Raw genomic sequence first — 21,493 nt, 5'->3', positions numbered from 1 at the left:
TTAAAATCACTCACATATTTCCATCCAGAGTAAATACCAGCACATTCTTTGAAACTTTCTGGAGCGCCCACCTCTCTGAATGCTCGAACTCTCAAAGATACTGCCACCCTTTGTCACATATAAGGCCTGGTTTTAGTCTGTCTTTACAATCTGCCTACTAGGTGAGGCTGCTTCCCTAACACTTTAGAAAACCAACGAGTTGAAATCTCACTGTTCTTATCTGCTTCCTGCCATGCTTTCTATTCTGACACATGTAGGCAGGGACTATCTGCAGGCAGGTATTGTTGAAGTCAGGGGAAGCTGGGAAACTAGGATTCTCAAGGGGAAAAGGACCTTGACATTGTGTTGGATCTCAGACAAGAGGATGGAGAAGTCAGCACCCAAGGTTCCCATGGACGTGGAGCATCCATCACACTGCTCTGTGTAGGAAGAACTACAGACTCCTACTCACCATCCTTTCTAGTGCTGCCTGGTGCATCACACTGCACCGTGGGCCTTTCCCAAGGCTTCTAATAACAGACTCTCTGACTCTCTATATCTTACGTTCTTCACACCTCGCATAGTATCCATTCTGTAGTATTCATGGAACATCTACTGTTTGCATGCACTGCTTGGAGAAGATAAGGGCCTTTCCAGATAGAGTAAGCAGACATGGACCAAACAGCTCAGTGCATGTTCTGTATTCCAGTGGGAAGCTCTGAGAATGTATTGTACAGCCCTAACCTGGGCTGGCTTAGCTCCAGCGAACAGCCAATGGAGGAAGTGACATTTAAACTTCACTTGACCTAGGAAAAAAATGAAGTTATATCCATACTTCAAGCCTTACACTAAGATAAATTCCAGATGGTTCAAAGGCTTAAATTCAGAAAGTCAAACCATAAAAATACTAAAGGAATGTTCGTATCCTCTCAAAAATGCATTTGTTGAAATCCAAACCCACAAGGTGATATTATTATGAGGTGGGGCCTTGGAAGTGATGAATGGGATTAATACCCTTATAAAGGAGACCTAAGGAAACTTGTTTGTCCCTTCTTCATGGTGAAGGTATAGTAAGGAGGTCCTGTATATGAGTTAAAGCAGGCCCCCAGGACAGGGAGAATCATCTATGGCCCCTTGACCTTAGATTTGCCACTTTCTGGAGCTATTAACCAATAACTTTATTTATAAGATAATCTACTGGTGGTATTTTGTTATAGGAGCTGGAACAGACTGAGAAAGATATTAAAACATTGAAATAGACCACAAGATAATTGTCTTTATAGTCTTATGGTATAACATAGAATTCTAATATTACAAGATTTAGACAACATTAGACAGACTGAAGATGACAAATTGAGAATAGTTTTAATTTTTTCTCCATCAGTGTAGCCAACAATAATTACACAAATGAAAAGGCATGAAGGAAAATTTCAAACATAGACCAAGGATGAATTTCTCCAACATGTAAAGAGCTTCTACAAATCTGTATGACAAGGATCAAGAGAATACTGTGGGGATAAGTACAAAGATATTCAAGTAAGTCCATTTGCACTTGTACTTAGACCCAAAGAAGTTAGTGTTAAACTTAAATGTCATTGCCACTTGCCCTTGTGACAAACACAGAAGAAACATACACTCCCAGTCAAACAAATGCCAATGGGGCTTCAAGGATTTAGTCCCTGAGAGGGCAACTGGCAAAGTCCAGGAGAATTACAAGTGTATTGGCTCAGCAACTTCACATTCAAGAACTTAACCTACAGATCCATCCATTCATAGCACCAAATAGCACCTTCTTATGGTTATCAGTTATAATTATGGCAGACAAAGAAAGGATCTGACATGCCTGAAAGGCTTTTAAGAGACATCTGGTACAATTTAATAATATGCAAAAGGGAAAAGGAAAATTATTTTGTGTTCAAATGGGGAAGATAAAGATATTTACAAAGGGAAAAATGGCAAGGTTTATATCAATAAATATTATATCATTTTCATAAGTGACTAAGTGATATAATGACTATTGTCATATATATTTATTATAATTGTCTATCATATAAAATCATATCACTCTATTTCTGTGTCTTAGGATGCTATTTCTATGGGCAGACTTGGTCACATCACAGTGCCTGCCTCAAAGCTGATATTCAATTGCTATCTGATAAATGTTTATTATGTAATTATAAGAAACATAGATGAAGGAATACGCTGGATCTGGAACCACTCCTTTAAAAATAAATCAAATCTTTTCCTTCATAAATGCAGAAAGGCAGTAGCTAAATCCCATCTTAGGAGTTCTGGAAAAGTCTAAAATGCGTCCTCATATAAGACAAACAAACACTGAATGAATTCTTCCATGTGCTCCTATAAGATTTCCTTCTCTAAGCAGAGGATTAATTTCCTATCTGCACTGGCATTTGCCAGATGATGCTTTCAACATTTCTGCTAAAAAGTCAACTTCTCAGTGGCCTAGTGAGGAGCCTGGAGACTTTATTATAGACATTCAGCTTTCTAACAAGGGGAACAATGACACACTTCTCTTGTAAACACAATGCTCTCACCTGTTCTTCACGGCATAAAAACCTTTGTCATAGCCAAACCATAACAACTAAAATCACTGCCATTTACAAATGTCTGTCTGAGCCTGGACTGTGCTCCATGTTCAGTGAGAATCATGGCCCTGAGCCTCTGAGTGATAAGCACTAACACAGATGTCCTCATTTTACCCACAAGAGACTTAGACACGACCTACCTTGTCACATGTACTAACTGTACAATGATGACACTAACTTTTGGAATGTAGCCTATCTATGTTCCTACATTTACTGTTCTAACAATAGATAATCACTTGAAAAAAAACTGGACTAAGAGTGAAATAATATAACATAATGTTTGTTCTAGGACAGACACCCATGAAATCCAAGTGCCATGATGCTTTATCTGGTCAGGAATCCCTAAAGAGTCTCTACTTAGCATGCTTAGATGATGCAGGAGGGCCCACACTTAGCAGAGTGATAGGACACCTATCTGCCAATTACCCAGTGAGTGTTTCTCACTAAGGCCCATTCATTGCAGGTTATCAGGAGGTTCTCCAGCTGGCAATTACTATTGCCTGCTCATTCTCCCCACAGCCATTATCTGTTAGCAACACAGCATGCAGTCCTTGGAACCATCAAACTGACCAGTGGTTCAATAGCAGAGGGCTCTGAAGTTAAATTTAAAACTACTCTCTTACACCTCAGCTCACACATTTCAGTTCAGCCTGGAGAATATCCCAGTTGACCAGTGCCAAAGGCCAGGAGAGCCTGTCCCAGGAGGAATGTCCCCATCTGAGCAAGGTGCTGCTTGCCTTGTCAATGCCTTCTACCAAGGTCTTCCCAAGATCTGAAATGCAGATTTGCAAAGCAGTTCTCCATGAAATTCTGCCCCTCCTCACAACAAACTATCTACCATTGGGCCTTCACAGTAACAGACTGGGGCCTCATGCAGGTAGCTCATTGTTTCAAAGCTCTGTGGCTATCACTCTTTGCCCTCGCCTTGAAAAGAACTGTCTTAAAACAAAAGCACTGGTGTATACAGCTCTTTAGTCACTAAAAGGAGCAACTCTTCTGCTAACCGGGTTGCTAGCTCAAAAAAATCCCAGGAAAGTAACAAAAGAAAGCACAGGACCATGCCATTCTTCGGCTGAAAAGAATAAAAATAATAATAATAATAAAAGCACAGGCTGTTCAAGGGAAGCTCAGTTTCATTTCTAAGCCTCCTCTATAGTTTCTAAAATTCAAGTTTTACTATGAAAACAATTCTCTAGGATGCACTGCATGTCCAGGGGCTGGGAAATAGAGAAAACACAATGTTTTCTACCTTTAGTTAAAATGGTTGCCCCCCAGTGCAAAGCTCACTGGGTTCTGGTTCCCCACCCTCCCTATCCGGCTTAATTAGTTTAACTTATAGTCCATCTCATCTATGGAATGTTAGAAAATAGTAAAACCAACAGTCTCCCCCAAAGAACACTTCCAAAACCTTTGTCAGATGTAAAACGGACAAGGTATTTTCTCCAGAGGCAGATGCACAACGTCCCCTCGCTTTTAAACTGACTCCCAATACCACTGGCTTCCCAGAGGCTCTGATAGGACCCCGGATGGGCATTCCAAGCCTTTCACTCAACTTGGAAGAACTGTCCAGTTACTACGTGTTCAGGTTTCCCTACAACTTCAGCCAGCACTGTGGGTAATGAAGTGATAGAATTCACATTTCATAAGGGAGACTGTATAAAGGAAATATGATATTATTTTTTCTAGAAAGTGATTTATAATAATACCAAGAAACCAATTTTTAAAATTCCTTCCCCATCTCAACATTTATAGGAAAGGCTAACGTCTTGAGAGATTTACTATTGGCTGATATTTACCCATATGGTGGCACCAACCAAATGCTGAGGGTTGGGGCGGGGGAGGTGGGGGAGACTTGGGAGACAATTTTGGAATGCGACAATAACGAAAAGCTCTGCTAATTTGGTATCTCTTATGGTGGGTGGGACCTGGGAAGGGAATCCCGGAACTACCTCTTACCATTGCTGTTGTCTGCACCTTGAAAATGACTTTACTCACTCCCAGAAACAAAAGAACAGCAGAACATCTCAACTACAATGTCAGTTGTGTTCCTGCCATTCTCACTGTGTTCAATAGTACAGGAAGAATGCCAGGATAGCAGCACCAGCAAAAGCTAAAACACGAAAATGCTTAGAGCCAAAGTCCTAAGTCCATAAATCAGAGCTTGTTCAGTGAACATTCACCATGGCAAGTCCCACTGTGGCCAGACGGGGACGGTACAAGCACCCACCCCTGGCTACACCTCAAAGGTTCAAAATCATTTCTAAATATAGATCCTATTTTATGTCTGCAGAGACTGTAAATCAGGGAAAACAACTTTCTTCCATTCCCAATAAAATATTTGCACCCAAGGAGAACTCCGAGGATTTCTGGCTTGCTACCAGCTTTGCTTGGGCATAAAATTTTCTGACACTTCACCAGAGATGTCAGCATCAGTATAAGGCAGCTTTAAAGGGGGAAATGACTTTGTGACCTATGGATAACCCCTCTAGCCTCAATGGGAAGTGAGAGGGGGAATAGAGGCCCAAAGCCCCATTTTTCCAGTTATTAGCCTCAGGGTACATTGTTTTCCTTGGGGACCAAATCCTTCCTTATAGGAAGTGCTGCTCTTTGAATCAGTGAGCTGAGGGGTTAAGTTGGTTTTGTTGTCATATTCCCATGAAAAAGGACTGACAGGTTTAGTCTAGGAAGAAACAAAAAAGGGAAGGGCAGAGGGAATGGTGGAGGGAAAGAAGGGAGGGGGGAAGGGGAAAGGAGGAGGAAGAAGAGAAGGGAGAGGAGGAAGAGGAAGAGGAGGAGGAGGAAGAAGAAGAAGAAGAACAACAACAACAAGAAATAGAAAACGGAGTAAGTGAGGGAAGCAAATGAGTGACTTGCATGAAGATTCCCCTGTCGCCATCTTGTCCGTGTTTTTGTTTTTCTTGAATTTTCAAATATCTGGCTCGATGGGAAGTTAATTCTTTCTTTTCTTTAGTCTAGTGCTGCACATGCTTCTAGTGCAGGTAACAGAGAACTCATGCCGATGAGGACAGGTACCAAGATGAGGGGGAGAAAACGACCAGGGAGCCCTTTCTCCGCAAGGGCATACTTTCAGGAACATCGCTGGTGTGGGACATCATACTGTAGTCTTGGAGAAAATACCATCAGGCTCAGATGAGGGCCACAGTAAGAAGTGACACCAGGGTAGGCACTGGAAGGGCAGCATCCATACTGGGACAGTGGTGGTAGGGCCACATTAGCTCTCCTGAGCTCCACATGAAGGCAGAGGTTTCCCCAAAGCCCCTTCCTGGGATATGCTCTCTAAACACCATGTTCAGAAAACAGCAGATGGAAAGGAGCTGCCCAGATTTCCTAACTGCAGGATTTCTTGGAACTGTTACAAAGGTAACTCTGGCTGGAGTAGTGAAAGATCTCATTTGTAAGTCAGAAAGGATAGATGGCAGGGAGGAAAATTGACACCTTCCCTCACTGGCTATGTTAACAAAGGCAAATACTCAACTTTTATGAACTTCAGTTTATTTTCTTTCTAATGTGGAAGAGACTACTTTCCCAAACTTAAAAGTGGTAATAACAAGAGGTTACTACATCAGATGTGAACATTTCAGCATGGCGTGTGGTGTTACCTGTGTCTCTGTAGCTACCAATCCTATTTTTTCTATTTCTGTTATTATTATTATTCCTATTGTAATTATCAACCTACATCATGAACATTAAAATGAAGAATATCATGCTTCAACTTCAGGTTACTTTAATCACTATTCTCTAAAATGCCAGCACATACAACCTAGTCCAGTACATAGTAGGTATTCACTATGCATTTAAGGAAGCAATGGAATAAAGAATTGACCCCAACAAATTACAGGATAGTAAAACAAATGGCTAGGTGGCTTTCATTATACATCTTGAGCAATGGGCCTCTGAGGTCTGGGAGGTTTGACGTCATCATTTGATAGAAGAGTAAGGGATTGAAAGAGCATGGTGCTCAGTTGGGAGGAACACCACAAACGATTTCTTCTCATAGAGATGTTTGAAGTGATCCTGTAACAATGGCTTATGCCTGCCACAAGGTACAAGCCATCAGCTCATACCCATTCACGGGGAGATTCACGAGGTCATCACCCATGGCACCTCCACAGAACACACGATGCTCAGTGAGATTTGTTTCAAAAGCAACTGCTTACTCTCTGTGAGGGTAGAGAAAGGATCCATAGGGAGCCAGGGGCTGGGAGAACCTTCTGGGTTTATTTGGTTGATATTTTGGCAGGAGTTTGAACTGCATCCCAAAGGATTTTTTTTCCTTTTTAGTCAATTCCTGCATGCATTTATCACAATAACCTCGTCGGTCATAAGTCACATGTTAGAAATGAGCAAATCTCCCATAAACCCGCCCCTGAGTACAATACAAGGATCCTACTAAATTTCCACTGTTCCTACTGCTTTGTATGCAAAGGGATTCTTCACAGGAGATGCATTTACTGCAGTGGAGACCCAAACAGGCTTGGAACAGAACATGTGCACTACACCAAACCCAAATCTAATACCTGTCCACCCGGGTTTAAGCATCAGCGGCGTTTAGAAAGGAAATGAGGTAATCTGCAAAAGCTTTTGCAGAGAAGACTTGCTCATGGAGTTCAGGGCATGTAGAAAAGCCCCGGTGTTAGTAACATTTCAAACCTCAGATTGAGAGGGGAAACCTGCATGGCAGACCACAGGCTTGTAAGCTCAGGGGGATTAGACTTGATAGTTCTAAAATCCATGATGTACATAAACATCCACATATGTGTGTGGACTCTCTCTCTCTCTCTCTCTCTCTCTCTCTCTCTCTCTCTCTCATAAGCCATAAAAAGACAGTATATGGGCCAGAATCCTGTAATCAATTCTATTGTTACATTCTCTTTTATTTTGACTGGTAAACCTGGAAGCAGTTGCAGGAGGAGCACAGTTAATTCTAAGAGGTTGCCAGGGCTTAAGAAAGGTTTCCAAGACTCTACAGACTTTTTCCTTTCTGTAAGCTCAGGACTGTCCAAATCTTTCTATACTAAAGACAGTCAGAGGTTTTTCCCAATGATGGCCCATTTTCTCCTCCAGGCTCATTTGAAGCAATCTGTTAAATGATATTGGAATGATCTGAACCTTGATTTAGACTGTACAGTTTATCTACTAGACTTGGCGGGTATATTTTATCAAAGACATCAGCACACACTACCCTTTATCCAGAGACTTACTAGTTCCTCCAAGTTACTGTCAATCTTGGCCTTGTACAATAATGGAAATAATAATCCATGTTCATACACTATGAATAAGAGGAAAACTAAGTGCATTCCATCATAGTTACTGATACAAAAGAAGAGGGGAAAACTGAAGGCCCAGGCAAGGAGTCTGATGCAGAAGAGCAAAGGGAGCCCTTGTCACAAAGGCTTTAATATCTAAAAGTGGGGGTCAAGGGTAGCCAATGACAGAGGGTGGGGGGGAAAGCAGGGCAAAAAGCTAAAAGCTTCATTGAATGAGTGAATCCAAACTCTGGAATATGGATTTGGATGCCAAGTGGCTAAGCCTTCTGCCCATATCCCGTTGTGAAATTTGTAATTCTGCAAATAGGTATGACCGTCTGGCCCACCTCATTAGATCTCTGGTGAGCGCACTGTTGCAGTCTATGCTATGAACACTGATGAGACCTCTGAGGTGAAGCTTTTAAGAGTGGATTTTCCTGCAGTCTGATGATGTTCAAGAGGTTTCCGAGGCACCCACAATGTGGTACCTTGGAACCACTGAGACTCCTCAGGGCCTGGGAGCCTGGAGACACAGAGCTGGGAGCTGGTGGTGAGACAATCCTGGTGTGTAAGCAGGAGGCCTCAGTTTGAAGTTATTTGCAGCTGACATAAAGGCACTGGCCTGGTGGCTTAGGGGACAGAACAGAGTAGAGAGTGGAGAGCCTCCATAAAGAGGAAAATTCAAAAAAGCTTGCCTCTCAAAAGAACTATACAGACTTCAAACTGAAGGCTGGCCTCTTTATCTCATTTTATATTTTTGAAGTCTATATAGCACCCAAACACCCAATGAGTATCCTTTATTAAAATCATTTGAATGATAAGAAATCGCTGTTAGATTAAATATTTCATTATGTTAAATTACCATGTATTAGTAAAAGAAAAAATATTCCTTAACCTAAGAAAGGGAAAATTATTGACTCAGACCTCCAACCATAGAATTCAAAGCTAGGATAGAAATTTCAAATAAAATGTTCACTTTTCTCATTAATCTACAGTGCACAGCCAATCATGAATCCAGGTTTCTACATCCTTTGCCCTGGATGATTAAAGTGTCATGTTCAGTTAGTAAAGAGGAAACTAATAAAGCTGAAACAATGACAGAAAGTTACATGTGTGTGCACTGTATGTGTGTGTGCACTGTATGTGAGTACACTGTATGTGTGTGTGCACTGTATGTGAGTACACTGTATGTGTGTGTGCACTGTATGTGCTTAAACACTATATTTGTGTGTGTACTGTATGTGTGTGCACTGTATGTGTGTATGCACTATATGTGTATTTGTACTGTATGTGTGTGTGCACTGTATGTGAGTATACTGTATGTGTGTGTGCACTGTATGTGTTTAAACACTATATTTGTGTGTGCACTGTATGTCTATATGTGCTGTGCACTATATGTGTGTATGCACTATATGTGTATTTGCACTGTATGTATGTGTGCACTGTATATGAGTATACTGTATGTATGTGCATTGTATGTGTGTGCACTGTATGTGTGTGTGTGTGTATACTATGCAACTAACATACTAATCATTTTCAAAAGTGACTTTAAGGAAGCCCTATAAGTCCTTCATAGCACATTTTGAATTTGAATCTGAATTTCACAACACAATTGACTTGATTACCAAAACAAAAGGACCAAATGCTTTGGTCTGTGATGTCACCTGTCCCAGAGAGGAGTACTCGCCCCCTAAGATGCACTTGCATCCTGCGTTGTGTATTTCCTCCATTCCACACTCCACGAAGTGTTGTCATGCATTCTCTTTTGGGGAAATAGCACAATGACTCCTCTTACTAAACAAATGCAAGCAGTAAGGTGAGCTCAGGAGGGAGACAGGGAAAGGAAAACGGAGAGTACTGACCTGAGAGTCAAGCTGATTGGAGCAAGGGTGAGAGCAGCGGTTTGGAGACAAGCAGAAAGGAAGGGGTAGCAGAAGAGAACAAAAGGAGGGAGAGCCATTAGTTTTAAACATACAGCCAACAGCTGGTACATCAGCAGGTTCTATAGCCAAGTGAAGGATAATAAAGCAACTTTTATCTGATATATACCCTGAAACCCTGGGCACACACCATAAGCTGTGCCATTACAGATCATGCATAAGAAACCGGTATCTGCTGGCATACACATATTCGCACAGGCACTGGTGGGAGCCAGAGAGCTGTTCCTGCCTCAGTACAGTGACCACATCTGAATTTTTTAAATGAACATTAGCAGAGGAAGTTCCTACCTACTTGTGTGCACAGTGTTTTGTTCTTATATTTGATAAGACAAAACTGAAATCACTAAGGTCGAACAATAAGCTGTGGTGTTTTTGAATCTTTTATTTGAATAAGTGGGTGGGGTGGTTACATCCTAAGAGATGGTTTTCCTTCAGTCTTAAAAACAGAGGAACTTAGCAATTTGGATTCTGGCTCAAAGATTCACAGTTAATGCTTAATGGGCACTGCACCTAGCCATGAGCAAAGGCCCTATGAGTAGGGCTGTTGGTGAGGCACTGCCTGCCTGTTAGCCTCCCTACAAGGGCAACTTTCAAGGCAGAGAGTAGTTCCTTTCCACTGAGGAAAGCAAGGTTCTGACCATACCACTGAGAATACCCACATGTTTGTTAACTTATTTGCATAAGAACTTCCAACCAGGTAAGACAGTAGTCTGCAATAGGAAGGCAAGCTTAGGGGAGAAAGTTACGGTGATGCTGCAAGCTATGAAAAGAACATGTAGTAGATGTTCATTTTTGTTAACCTGTAAAATACCCTTCCCCAAAGTGAAGTGGATACAAAAAACATCTGTCCAACCATCTGCTCACAGGATCCCTGCAATTTCATGTTGTAATGTAGTTTTAAGAATGTTGCATAAATGGACAAACAAATCCTTAAGATAAAGTCTAACCTAGAACATTTCAAATGAAAACAAGGTTGACAACGATGATAAAAATCAAAGAGAAAATTTTAAAGTGCACACATGGAGCACTTCACAGTCTAGGTCAGATGTCTCTCAGTCATAAACATACCACTGATCCAAGTCAGATCATGGCCATCATGGTGACTGTAGCCACATAGCTCAGCAGCTGTTTCTAACCCTTCTGGATCATACTGAAGTAAGTTGAGGATCTTGGCCCTTGATAGAAGATGCTGAGCTAGAACAGCTGGCAGGTACTTTAGATGGAACTGCCTTCCATTGGGGTTACTATTGTGTTTTAGTTCCTTACAACTTTATTTTAAAGAAATTTCTTGGGCTGGAGAGATGGCTCTGTGGTTTAGAGCACGGGCTGCTCTTCCAGAGGACATGAGTTCAATTCCCAGCACCTACCTGACAGTTAGGACAGTTCAAAACCATCAGTTACTCCAATGCCAGGGACTCTGACACCCTCTTCTGGTCTCCTCAGGTACCAGGTGCACATGTGGTACATATGTAGTATGTAGTGGTACATAAGCAGGCAAAACACCCATATACATAAAATAAGAATAAATAAATTCCACAAATAATTTTTAAAACATTTCTTCAAGTGAAGTAATAAACAAACTTACTCAGAGGAAAGGAGTATATATCAAAATAAGTAGAACTCATACCAGATCTCTCCCTTGTATTGTGAGACTTTTAGAATATATTATCACACTCTAGAAATAATAAGAAAGTTTAAGTTTGCATTTCAAAAAAAAAGCCCTGAAAGGCATCAAGGAAATTATGTCAGCACGTTATAGAGAAAATCAGAGAAGAAAATAATAGTTTCTTTCTCAACATTAGATATGGTTCTGTTAGGCAACAAAAATCATTTTTCAATGTCTAAATGTCTGATGGCATTAACCCTGAGTCCAGATAATTAAGCTGTACCGTGTCTTCCGCTCTGATGTTTATGTCTTATAGGGGGAGTCCCCAGGGGCCCCTGTTCCCCTCCACCATCTAGAGGGACGCATATGGCTGAGGACTCATTTTGAGCTCTGGACAAACATCAGGAAAAGCCCTAAGAGATTTAAGATAATTATGCTAAGGTCACCCAACTGACTCCTTCCCATGGGTGGGATACAAGAAAGCCAGTAGCAGAAGGCCTTGCTTGACAGACCTGTTATTCCCTTTCCTTCTCTAGGCAGCACAGATTCATTTGGAACTTAAATAAACCCTGGAGAGTGTGATGAGTACTGGAGTGTCGTGCTTCACTGCCTCCAAGGTGCAGTCAGCTGCTGAGTTGTGGAGTCCATGTGACAGTTGACATCACAATAGAGCAAAGGAAGCAGCCTGCTTCTGACCCACTCTCGGATTTGCTTTAGGCCATTGTCCCTGTGACCGGCTCCTCCAGAGCAGCCTATGGTTGAAGCAAGAGCTTCCAGCTAGAACACCAGCATCCAGGACAAGGGTTCATTGTGTGAGATGCACATCAAGTGAAACGCACCATACACCTTAAAAAGCTGAGTTTCCAATGGCTGATGAAAAACAGCATTCTTGTGGCACTGAAGAAACAACTTCACTGCAAATGGCAGCTGTATACTACGCAGACTATATTAATGGTGGAGAAACTCTTTTAGATGAGAAGATGAACAGAAGAAGAAGACACACTGGCCTCTCGGAGAGAAGCTGGCCCCCGCCAGAGTAGCAGAATCAGTCCTAACCTCAGGAGTTTTGTTGCATGTGACAGACATTCTGGAAAGTTTTAGAACATGAGCTGCTTCAAAAAGAGGGCTTTTCGCTCTGGTAGGTCATGTTACAAGCCAGAGACCACAAATTCATTTCAAGTTCAATATTTTGGTTTTCAAAATCACAAACTTAATTGCAAGCACTCTCTATGACTCCAAAATGGAGATATATGTCATAACGCTAAGAAGTCTTTCGTTCTCAACATTATGAGGTATGAATTTTGTAGTTTCAGCCAGCAGAGATACTGACTAACCCATGAGAAGAGGGCTGCCTGAAAAAGTTGAGGAAGGCCCTTTGGTGGGAATGAATACACATGAAACCCAGCAGATAATGCTTCAGAAAGGGAGGCCAAGGCTGCGCCCTCTTTCCCAGGAGAGTTCTCTCTAGACCTCCACCCCCAACTCCTTAGGGGCCAGGGCTGGGGTGGGACTCAGACATTTCCCAGACTGTGTTCTGCTGCTGGACCCAAGATGCAGGCAGGCCGAGACCTGGGACAGAGTCAGCCTCTAGCACATGTTTTATGAATTACAGTGCCTGGGAGGCATCAGCTTTAAGGAGAGGCAAATGCAGAGATAAAGAAAATGTGCAGAAAGTACATAAAGATAAATGCCTGTAAAATCACTGCTGCTTTAATGCTTTCCATATTGAAGAAATAAAACTGTGAATATTCTTGATGATTTAATGGCTACAAAGCCCAGCTAAGACCTGTTTTTTCAACTAGATAATTAAGCCATTTATATGTAAATGTTTATGGTAGCCAATCCTGATTTTCAATTACAGTTCTCAGGAATTGCTTTAGTACAGAAAAAAATGCCTTCTAAACATTCAGAGAATCACTTTCCCTCCTGGAAACTAATAACAAAGAGGCAGGGCTCTGGTGGCCTCAGGGCCTGCTAAGAGAGGACCCTCAGGCTCCCTGCATGACTTCAGTGCTGTGAGATGAGTTTGTCTACATGGCCTCTTGGTGGAAAGCACTGTCCTCAGCGGCTCCTGGGTTTGAATTCGACTTTTGATTCTTCTGAGCTCTATAATCTTTAGGAAGTCACTAAATGTGTATAATTCATGCTCCCTCATACATTACAAAATGGGGGGCTTGGTAGTTTCTGTGGGTAAGATTAAGTCAATGCAAGTCTCCAGGTCAGGTGCTCAACATGGTATCTGGCACTCAGTGATGATAAAATACAAAGACTTTATTCTTATGATTATAATTGGTATTACTAGTAATGATGGTGTTGTTGTCTATGACATTATCCACTAAGATAACTGCTTCTCAAAGAGATAGACTAGAAGTTCATAGACCTGCCGAACAACTGCTCATCTCTGACCATAGGATGGTCATTGGGAATGAATGAATGAATGAATGAATGATCACAAAAGGTGATTAAACTTTTCAATGTTTAGTTTTGAAGCAATGAGACAGAGTCATAAGTTCTTTGTGATCCTATACTAGCATTTTTTCTTCTTCCTCAGAAAAATTGATTCTAAAATATAACTCCAAAAAGGCCATATAGATAGCTATATCTAAACTTGACCATGGCCCTGGAATTTTAAGAACCAGCACTCTGGTAGACCTTTCCTACACTTTAAATTTTAAAGCTCTTGGAGATCGTGTTTTAAGTTCTATTATGCCTTAAATTTTTCTTTTACACATATTTGTTTGTATGTATACAGGAAGAGGCATACATGTGCCTGTGTCTGAAGATCAGAGGGCAAGGCTCCCTCTTTTCACTATGTGGGTCCTAGAAATCCAACTCATGCTTAGTGGCTGGTACCTTTACCTATTAAGCCATCTTGTCAGCCTACCCTTAAAGATTTGAATTTGCATAGTTACCTCAATAAAAAAGAAGCTGCCTTATGTGCTAAAATTAGTTACAATGAATCAAACTTATTAACAGTGTTAACAAAAAAAGGCTACAATTATTAAAATAACTATTCATAAATTTGGTATTCAAATGATTAAATACAATATTGAAAACATTGCTGAAATTTCACTGTGAATAATTTGCCCATCCAATACAGGCAGTTAATACTGAGGACTGATTTGTTTTGACATTCCGTTCTTCATAAAGAGGTTAGTGTCCTACCTTATATGAAAACTGGGTAGACACAAAACAGAGTATATTTTAATAGGTTGCTAGAGATTCAGCTTTAATGAGATTCAAGGCCACGGTGCTGGAACATAGCAGATGCAGAATTGGAACCCAGGTCTTTCTTTAGCAAAAGCCCTTTATCATTCTTGTAAGGCCACGGAGCACTACTTTGCACATGTCTTCATGTCCTTCAGAACCTCACAAGGGTCTTTGTCCAAGCTGGCAAGAATTCACTGATTTATTCAAAATTGGTTGATCTCTTTCATATGGATTGAATCTAGAAAAACAAATTCTGCCTCATTGCAGAACCAATGAGAAAGAACTCAGAGGTTCTATGGAGTTATGTGAGAGTGTTTAGAGAGTCCTTTCCTTACAGAAGTATAGGAAAAAGCGTTAGTAGCTAGCATAGTTTTCCTGACCATGCCACACATAAATATGATATAGGTATAGTTTATCTCAAAATGTAAAGGTACTAGAAGTCTGTTTTAGACTCATTCTTTTAGACTGAATTTGTGATCATGTAGACCCTACCCAACATATTTAACCACACTTATTTTCCAAGCAGGCTAAGATCCTCTTAAAAGATAATTTTTAAGGAAGAATTTGTTACAGTGTGCCAAAAGACATTCAAAAAGACACGAGCCTCCCTCTCTCTTATCTGAATGAAGAAATTCCAACTGTATTTCTCCATATTCTCTGCTGCTTGTGACAAACCAAAACCACAAATGCTCATCTTTAAAGGGAAAGAACTGTGGTTTCAGATAGTCAAAGCCCCAAGTTTTGCATACTTTGCTGGTACAAGTACTAGATCTGAGACACCCTCAAGGAAGCCAGGCTCTGTTTTTCTAGACTCTGAAAAGGCTCTTAGTTCTGCAGAAAGTAATCCACGCCTCTGTAGGACTCCACAGAAAGACAGCATCACTGCTTGCTGGAAGGCTACAGCCCTCGTGTATTAACTTCCTTCTGACTTGTGGTATGAGTGTGTGCCAGTGGGTGCTTAGAACGTGCCCTGAGTCAGAGTGAACACTGAGCCATCAGTGCTTGCTCACCTTGGACAACTCTCAGGGTACAGAACTCACCTCTCCAGTTCTGCGATCTTCTTGTCTTTGTCGTTTTTCTCATTCTCCACCTCCTTGAGGATCTCCAGCAACCTGTCCACTTCTGCTTGAGCCTTGCCACACTCATCTCGGTAGTAAGATGCTTCCTTGTCAAGTTGTTTCAGTCGGTCTGCAAACTCGGGGTTCATCCTGGAGTCATCTTCAATATTATGCGCCTTCAACATTACATTTTTAAAGAACGTGGTTAAGACAATGGTTCAGAACAATAGACAGTGTCATCACCAATGGCCCAGAATGAAACTTTGGAGAGAAAGTAAACAACAAGAATTATGGGTATTCTGTCAGTGAGAAGGCAAGCTGGGGGGAAATCATATAGTCCAGGTATCTTAAATAATGTTGACTTTAAAGTCTGTGATAGTGTCCCACAGGGGGCTTCTTCTGCTACTGAATATTTTTAAATGTTAAGTTTTGCTACTTTTGACTTTTTCTTTCCACCAAAATGTAGGGGATAGATGAAAGAAGGGACCAGTGTCTTAGTCCTCCTTCATTCAGTAAGAAGGATGGAGCCTGTCCAATTTCTCACAAGGCAATTTCCATCAAACAATTCAGTTTCTGACTCAGAGAACGAATAGGACAGGAGTAAATTGTTTCCCAAGGCCTGGAAAGGGCGTATATAGAGCCAGGTAGCCTTTAGAAGACTGGTTGACCAAGTACATCATCCTATTGAGAAATGCCGACTGAAGTGTTTTGGAATGAAGACCTCTTGACTTTAGAAAGGGCTTTCTAACTAACAGTCATACCCATAAATTCTTATTTACTTGACTAGGTTTAACCTAAACAATGAGGAGATGAGCTAGGTCATGAACAAGCACACAGACAAGAATCTGCAAACACATGCATGGGTGGATAGCAGCTGTACACACCAGAACAGACACAGTCAACAAAAAGCAACATCACTGTAGAATAATTTGCAGCCAAAGTATTTGTGGTTTTATGTGCATGGATATGTGTGTGTGGTGGCATTAGAGTTTACTTTTTCCCCATATAAACTTTTGGCTGAAATATTCCCAGATGGATGCAGGAACACCGCACCACAATGTTTTGCCTACCCCTTGCTTCCCTTCATTTCTAATTGGCTTCTTCAAAGAGCAGGCAGGAAGAGAGCACGTGGTCTAACAATGGTGCACATTTAACATAGAAAGTTCAGAGAAGTCATACATGTATGGTTCTCCAAAAAATCCGTGTGTGAAGTCATAAAACATCAACAATCCATTAGACTTGAGTTTTCTGCTTTCCCGCTTTGTGGAGCACATGTCCACTGTACTTTTTTACATTTTCTTTTCTTTAATTTAAGGGAATAAACAAGGCAAGCAAGCTCTAGCTACTGTGGGATTAAATGGATCATGCATGGTTAGAGAAATTAATACTAATACTACTGTTAGAAGGTTGACAGTCTTTGCAATGATTTAGTAAAAAAAATTCAAAAATTAGTATAAATAAAATAAATTTCTTACTCATGACAAAATCATTTTTAAATAATATTTTTGCATGTAACATATTATTTAAGCATGAGGATAAAGGGGGGCATATTTTTTCACATTCTTTAAATTTTTCTTAAGAAATAAATACAACTATGAAAAAGAACTTGGAAAAATTCATCAATCCAACATCCTATTAAAACTGGTTTCTCTCTTTTACCAACAAATCTCAAAAGTATTTTATTTTTATTTAGTGTGCACTCTGGGCCTCTCTGTCACAGACTAGTGCATGTTTTCAGTATTTATAAAAATGAAAGTAATTATTATGCTTTTAGGAGTTTGTTCCTGCATTAATCATATTTTTATACAAGGTGATCAACATTTAAATAGCTGAACTTCTACTTTGACAATTTAAAGCAGATAGTTTCACTTTAAAATGAACTAACTATATACTTCTATCTGGGATAAAAGTTAAGTCCAATACTTTTGTGACAGAAAACACAATTTTTGATTAGTTAAAATATATTTTATTTCTCTCTTTACATTGTTAAACTGACCACTATTCTATGACAGCTTAAAAATAAATTATTGGATCATTCTCAGACTCTCCAATCAATGCCATTAATATCTTAAAAACAACGGACTAAGCAATGAGTGATTAAAAACAATCAAAACTCATCAAAACAAATAAACATTTTAAAGTTAAAATTCCCTTCCCATCGCATATGTTTCTTACCAAAGGGTTAAGAGTTAAGCATGATAGTCTATCTTGTTTTATTTTAAATTCTTTGTATTATTATTATTATCATTTTAATGAGCAAATAAATGACTAATAGCCATGAGATATTAGTTTTAAATCTAAATTTGCTCTGTGTCCTACGTCAAGAGGCAAATCAAAAGAATTTCTAGAGACAGTGAAAACATACAAAATGACAAACATCTGGAAGATAATGTTCATTTTCTATTATGACTATTACTTTATAGGAATCCCAGACATGATACTTGTGTACAGCTAGTTTAATAGTTTTGTTTAGTTTTCATCAACCCACTCTTTAGAGAAGACTCTCTGAGAGGTTTGGGAAGAAAGGACTGGCTGTTCCTGGCAGGTATGCATGTCCTTTGTGTAATCCTGAGGATGATAATTCAAGGCCAGTCTTTAACAACAGGAGAAATAGATAAGGTTATCCCCTTTTAGCCCAATAAGTGAGTATGAATAAAGGACTCAAACGATGTATAGACAAACAGAAATCTGAGGGGGAAAATGCCTGTATCTCGACAGTACCACTGATGTTGTCATGTAATGCGGATGGTAGATCATGTTATTAAAGCCCATTAAAAAGTTTATAGCTGTCCTATGTCTGCTAGATAAAACCTGAACATGATAATAATCCTTTCTTTTTAAATGACCATTCATCTTCATGAAAATGATTAAAATCTCTCTTTCAATGATTAAAAATCTCTCTCTCGCTCTTGCTCTCGCTCTCTCTTTCAACATAGTACCTACTGATTTCAGGAAAAATAATTTATGCCAGACTATTTCCAATCCTGAAGAAGAATTCTTAGAGCGGCTTTTTGATAAACATGAAAATAGACATAAAATGCACACATCAATAGAAATCTTATAAGGACACGAGGAAACTCTTGGATCATTTCTTAAGATTCATGCAATGCCCCTGACAGGACCTCATGACTGGGAAGATCTGTGAGTCCGCTGTCCATTCTAAGTACAAATTCAAACGTCTGCATGAATTGCCTAGGAATTATTAGAGTTAAGTAGTTTGACTGGACATGAGTTGTAACTATTCTGAGAGCCATTTTAGTCAATAGAGAATGAGTGTGCTGTATTGAGACCCATAGCCATGGGGCCAATGCTCCACACGAAAAGCCATGAGAGGAAACTAGGTTTATGGATCCCATGTTTCCATCAAAGTTCTAGGGCAGGAAGCACCTCTAAAAGTGGGGAGATGCGCAGATTGTTGCCTTTCAAAGTATGACAGAAGTTGCTTCACCTACGCTCATAGCCTCTGACCTGGATCTAAGCAGGTAAAACTGCAGCCTAACATATCCCAGACAGTGCAGGCAAAACATAAAAGGACTCATGTTTCAATATATCGCTCCATAACACACTCCTACTGTGGCGTCATTCTTCTGTACTCAAGATCGGAGTGAAAAGGAACAGTCATTATTTCCTCTTACGGACCCGATGGTTCAACAAGAGCTTGTCCAACTGAGAACTGGGCTCTCCCACCCTCTTCTTCTAAAGGATATCAACTTTGTTTCTACTTTAAGTTATCAGGAACCTCATTCTTGAAAATACGAACTGGTATTATTTTTTTCCCAGAATTTTTTCATTGTAAATATGGACAAGAATATTCCTCCAGTCACTAAATATTTATTCTTTTGTTAACATAGATATTAAACTCTTAGGTCATTACAGGAAAATCTGGGAATCAAGTTCTGTCTCAAAATAGTTCTTGAAACTCTTGGAGCTACTCACAAATGTACTGTAGAAAAACAGAAAATCAGTAAACAACATCACAGAAATTTCAGTCTTACATGAAAGATCTGTAAGTTTGGGGGTCTCTAGACTATGTCTCTCATATTTCTAAATATACAGAAATTCCCCTGTACCTGGTAATTAAAAAACAAGGCTGAGTGCCTCACTGAGGTGGTCCAGACTCAGCATTTTGATGTGAACTGACTTGGAAAGCCTGGATAATGGGCAAGGGGAATCTGGTCACGCCTGGGGATGAACAGTGCATTGTGATACCCAGCAATTATCCTAACAGAAGATATCAGAACTGCATCAGGAACAATGCAGAACTTTAGATGTCTGATATGTGTCAATCAAGGAAAGAGTGGTTAGCCCCAGCATTGGAAGCTAACAAGTACTGCAATCACATATCTCCAACTTGCTTGTACTTAGACTGATAAAGGTTGAACACTGATTATTCTCACTGAGGTATTGGTTTATAGTTCCAGAGGTCTAAGAAGGAAAGCACTGACTTCAGTCCAGAACTCTGCAGTGACACAAGGCAGGGGGCATTTACTTATAATATTATATAACAGTCCCTTTGAAACGGGCCCTAACAATTTTTTAATAAAAAGTTATTTCCCTCAAAACAAATGATTAGTTGTAACCTAAAATCCAAGCTAACTGTCAGTCATGAAGCTGTTGATTTCTCGTCCACGCTGCCCCTAGTCTTCAGCAGTCACTTACTAAGCTTATGCACTGTGAAAATATGACTCTGAGCTACAGTACTTTGCTGTCTGGCTTCCATAGACAGTGTTTCAACATTCCTTTCATATCTTAATAGCAGGATGGGGTGTAAACTATTTCAGACATTGACATAATTCTAAGTCATGAACAAAATAGACTCACTAAATTTTCTGACTATAATTCCAGAACTATAACATATTATAAAACTTAAATTTTCTTTCAACTAAAAATGAATAAATACCAGACATAATTATTGGCCCTAGGTAATAAATATATTTTGAAAGTAATGGTAAATCTTGGAATCTTGTGTTTCATCATTTCAAAAGAAATTATACTTTTTAAAATTCAAACTAACTAAATTCAGGACATTCACAATCTGCATTTTAAACCTGCCAAAAATTTATTTTCATAGATAAAACAAATATGATACATATAAATAAATATAAACAAATACTAAAAAAATACACAAAATAAAATCTATATACTTAGCACATTTTAAAGCCCTTTATTATAAAAATGTAATTATTAACATAATTTTCCTGGAATTTCTAAAGATTAGCAACATTGAGAACTAAAGGTATTACCTAGACATTCTGAATAAAACATGTAACTTTATTATGTCATTTAGTAAATTACTTGAGTTCTTTTGACATTGAATGACTACATCAATTGCTGGATACGTGTTTGTGTACGTGAATGTGTTTGCCTCTGCCATCTATATTCCCTGAAGTAGATTTTAAGTAGTTATATATAGTTGTAATTTTCTGTCTACATATTGCTTTTAGTTCTCAGGGGAATTATGTTAATAATTACATTTTTATTTGAAGGGTTTTAAAATGTGCTAAGCATATAGAATTTTCTTCTTTTTGCCACAGGATACTGGTTTAAGAGTTAATCTAATGGTTTTCAGAAATAGACTTTTTTAGAAAGAAAATTGCTAAGACTAAACAATAGTCAGGAAGGCATTAGTAATCAGTACACTGTGTCCCTAGGAATGCACAGTCCTGAAATGACACAGTCAACAGAGAATTCTCCCTGAACAGTAAGAAGATTGGTATCTTTCCTCTGTGAAGAATGGAAAAATGCCTGAGATTTTGTGTTTGTTTGTTTTTGTTTTTGTTTTGTAAACCCTTAAATTAAATGTAAGTCCTGCATGAGGTATGTTTAC

At 39.6% G+C, this 21,493-nt stretch overlaps 1 protein-coding gene across 18 annotated transcripts in view; it reads right to left on the bottom strand.

The window, feature by feature from the left end:
- Erc2 (ELKS/RAB6-interacting/CAST family member 2) overlaps nt 1-21,493 on the bottom strand; it is an 846,765-nt gene that overhangs the window by 415,844 nt on the left and 409,428 nt on the right. For 13 of the 18 annotated variants that reach the window (XR_003834790.1, XR_003834792.1, XR_003834798.1 and 10 more), the window contains 2 exons: nt 15,649-15,842; nt 9,715-9,726 (listed from right to left, as the gene is read on the bottom strand). Coding sequence is in view for 5 of the 18 variants with exons in the window: in XM_021181424.1 (XP_021037083.1) it covers nt 9,715-9,726; nt 15,649-15,842 (206 nt within the window). In the remaining 13 variants the exon portion in view is untranslated. The remainder of the gene's footprint in view (nt 1-9,714; nt 9,727-15,648; nt 15,843-21,493) is intronic. The other 5 variants (XR_003834802.1, XR_003834793.1, XR_003834796.1 and 2 more) reach the window with 1 other exon arrangement.

Source organism: Mus caroli, chromosome 14, assembly GCF_900094665.2.
Source record: "Mus caroli chromosome 14, CAROLI_EIJ_v1.1, whole genome shotgun sequence".
Taxonomy (NCBI): Eukaryota; Metazoa; Chordata; class Mammalia; order Rodentia; family Muridae; genus Mus; species Mus caroli.
The sequence above is the reverse complement of the archived record's forward strand: the minus strand, read 5'-3'. Positions and strand labels throughout refer to the sequence as shown.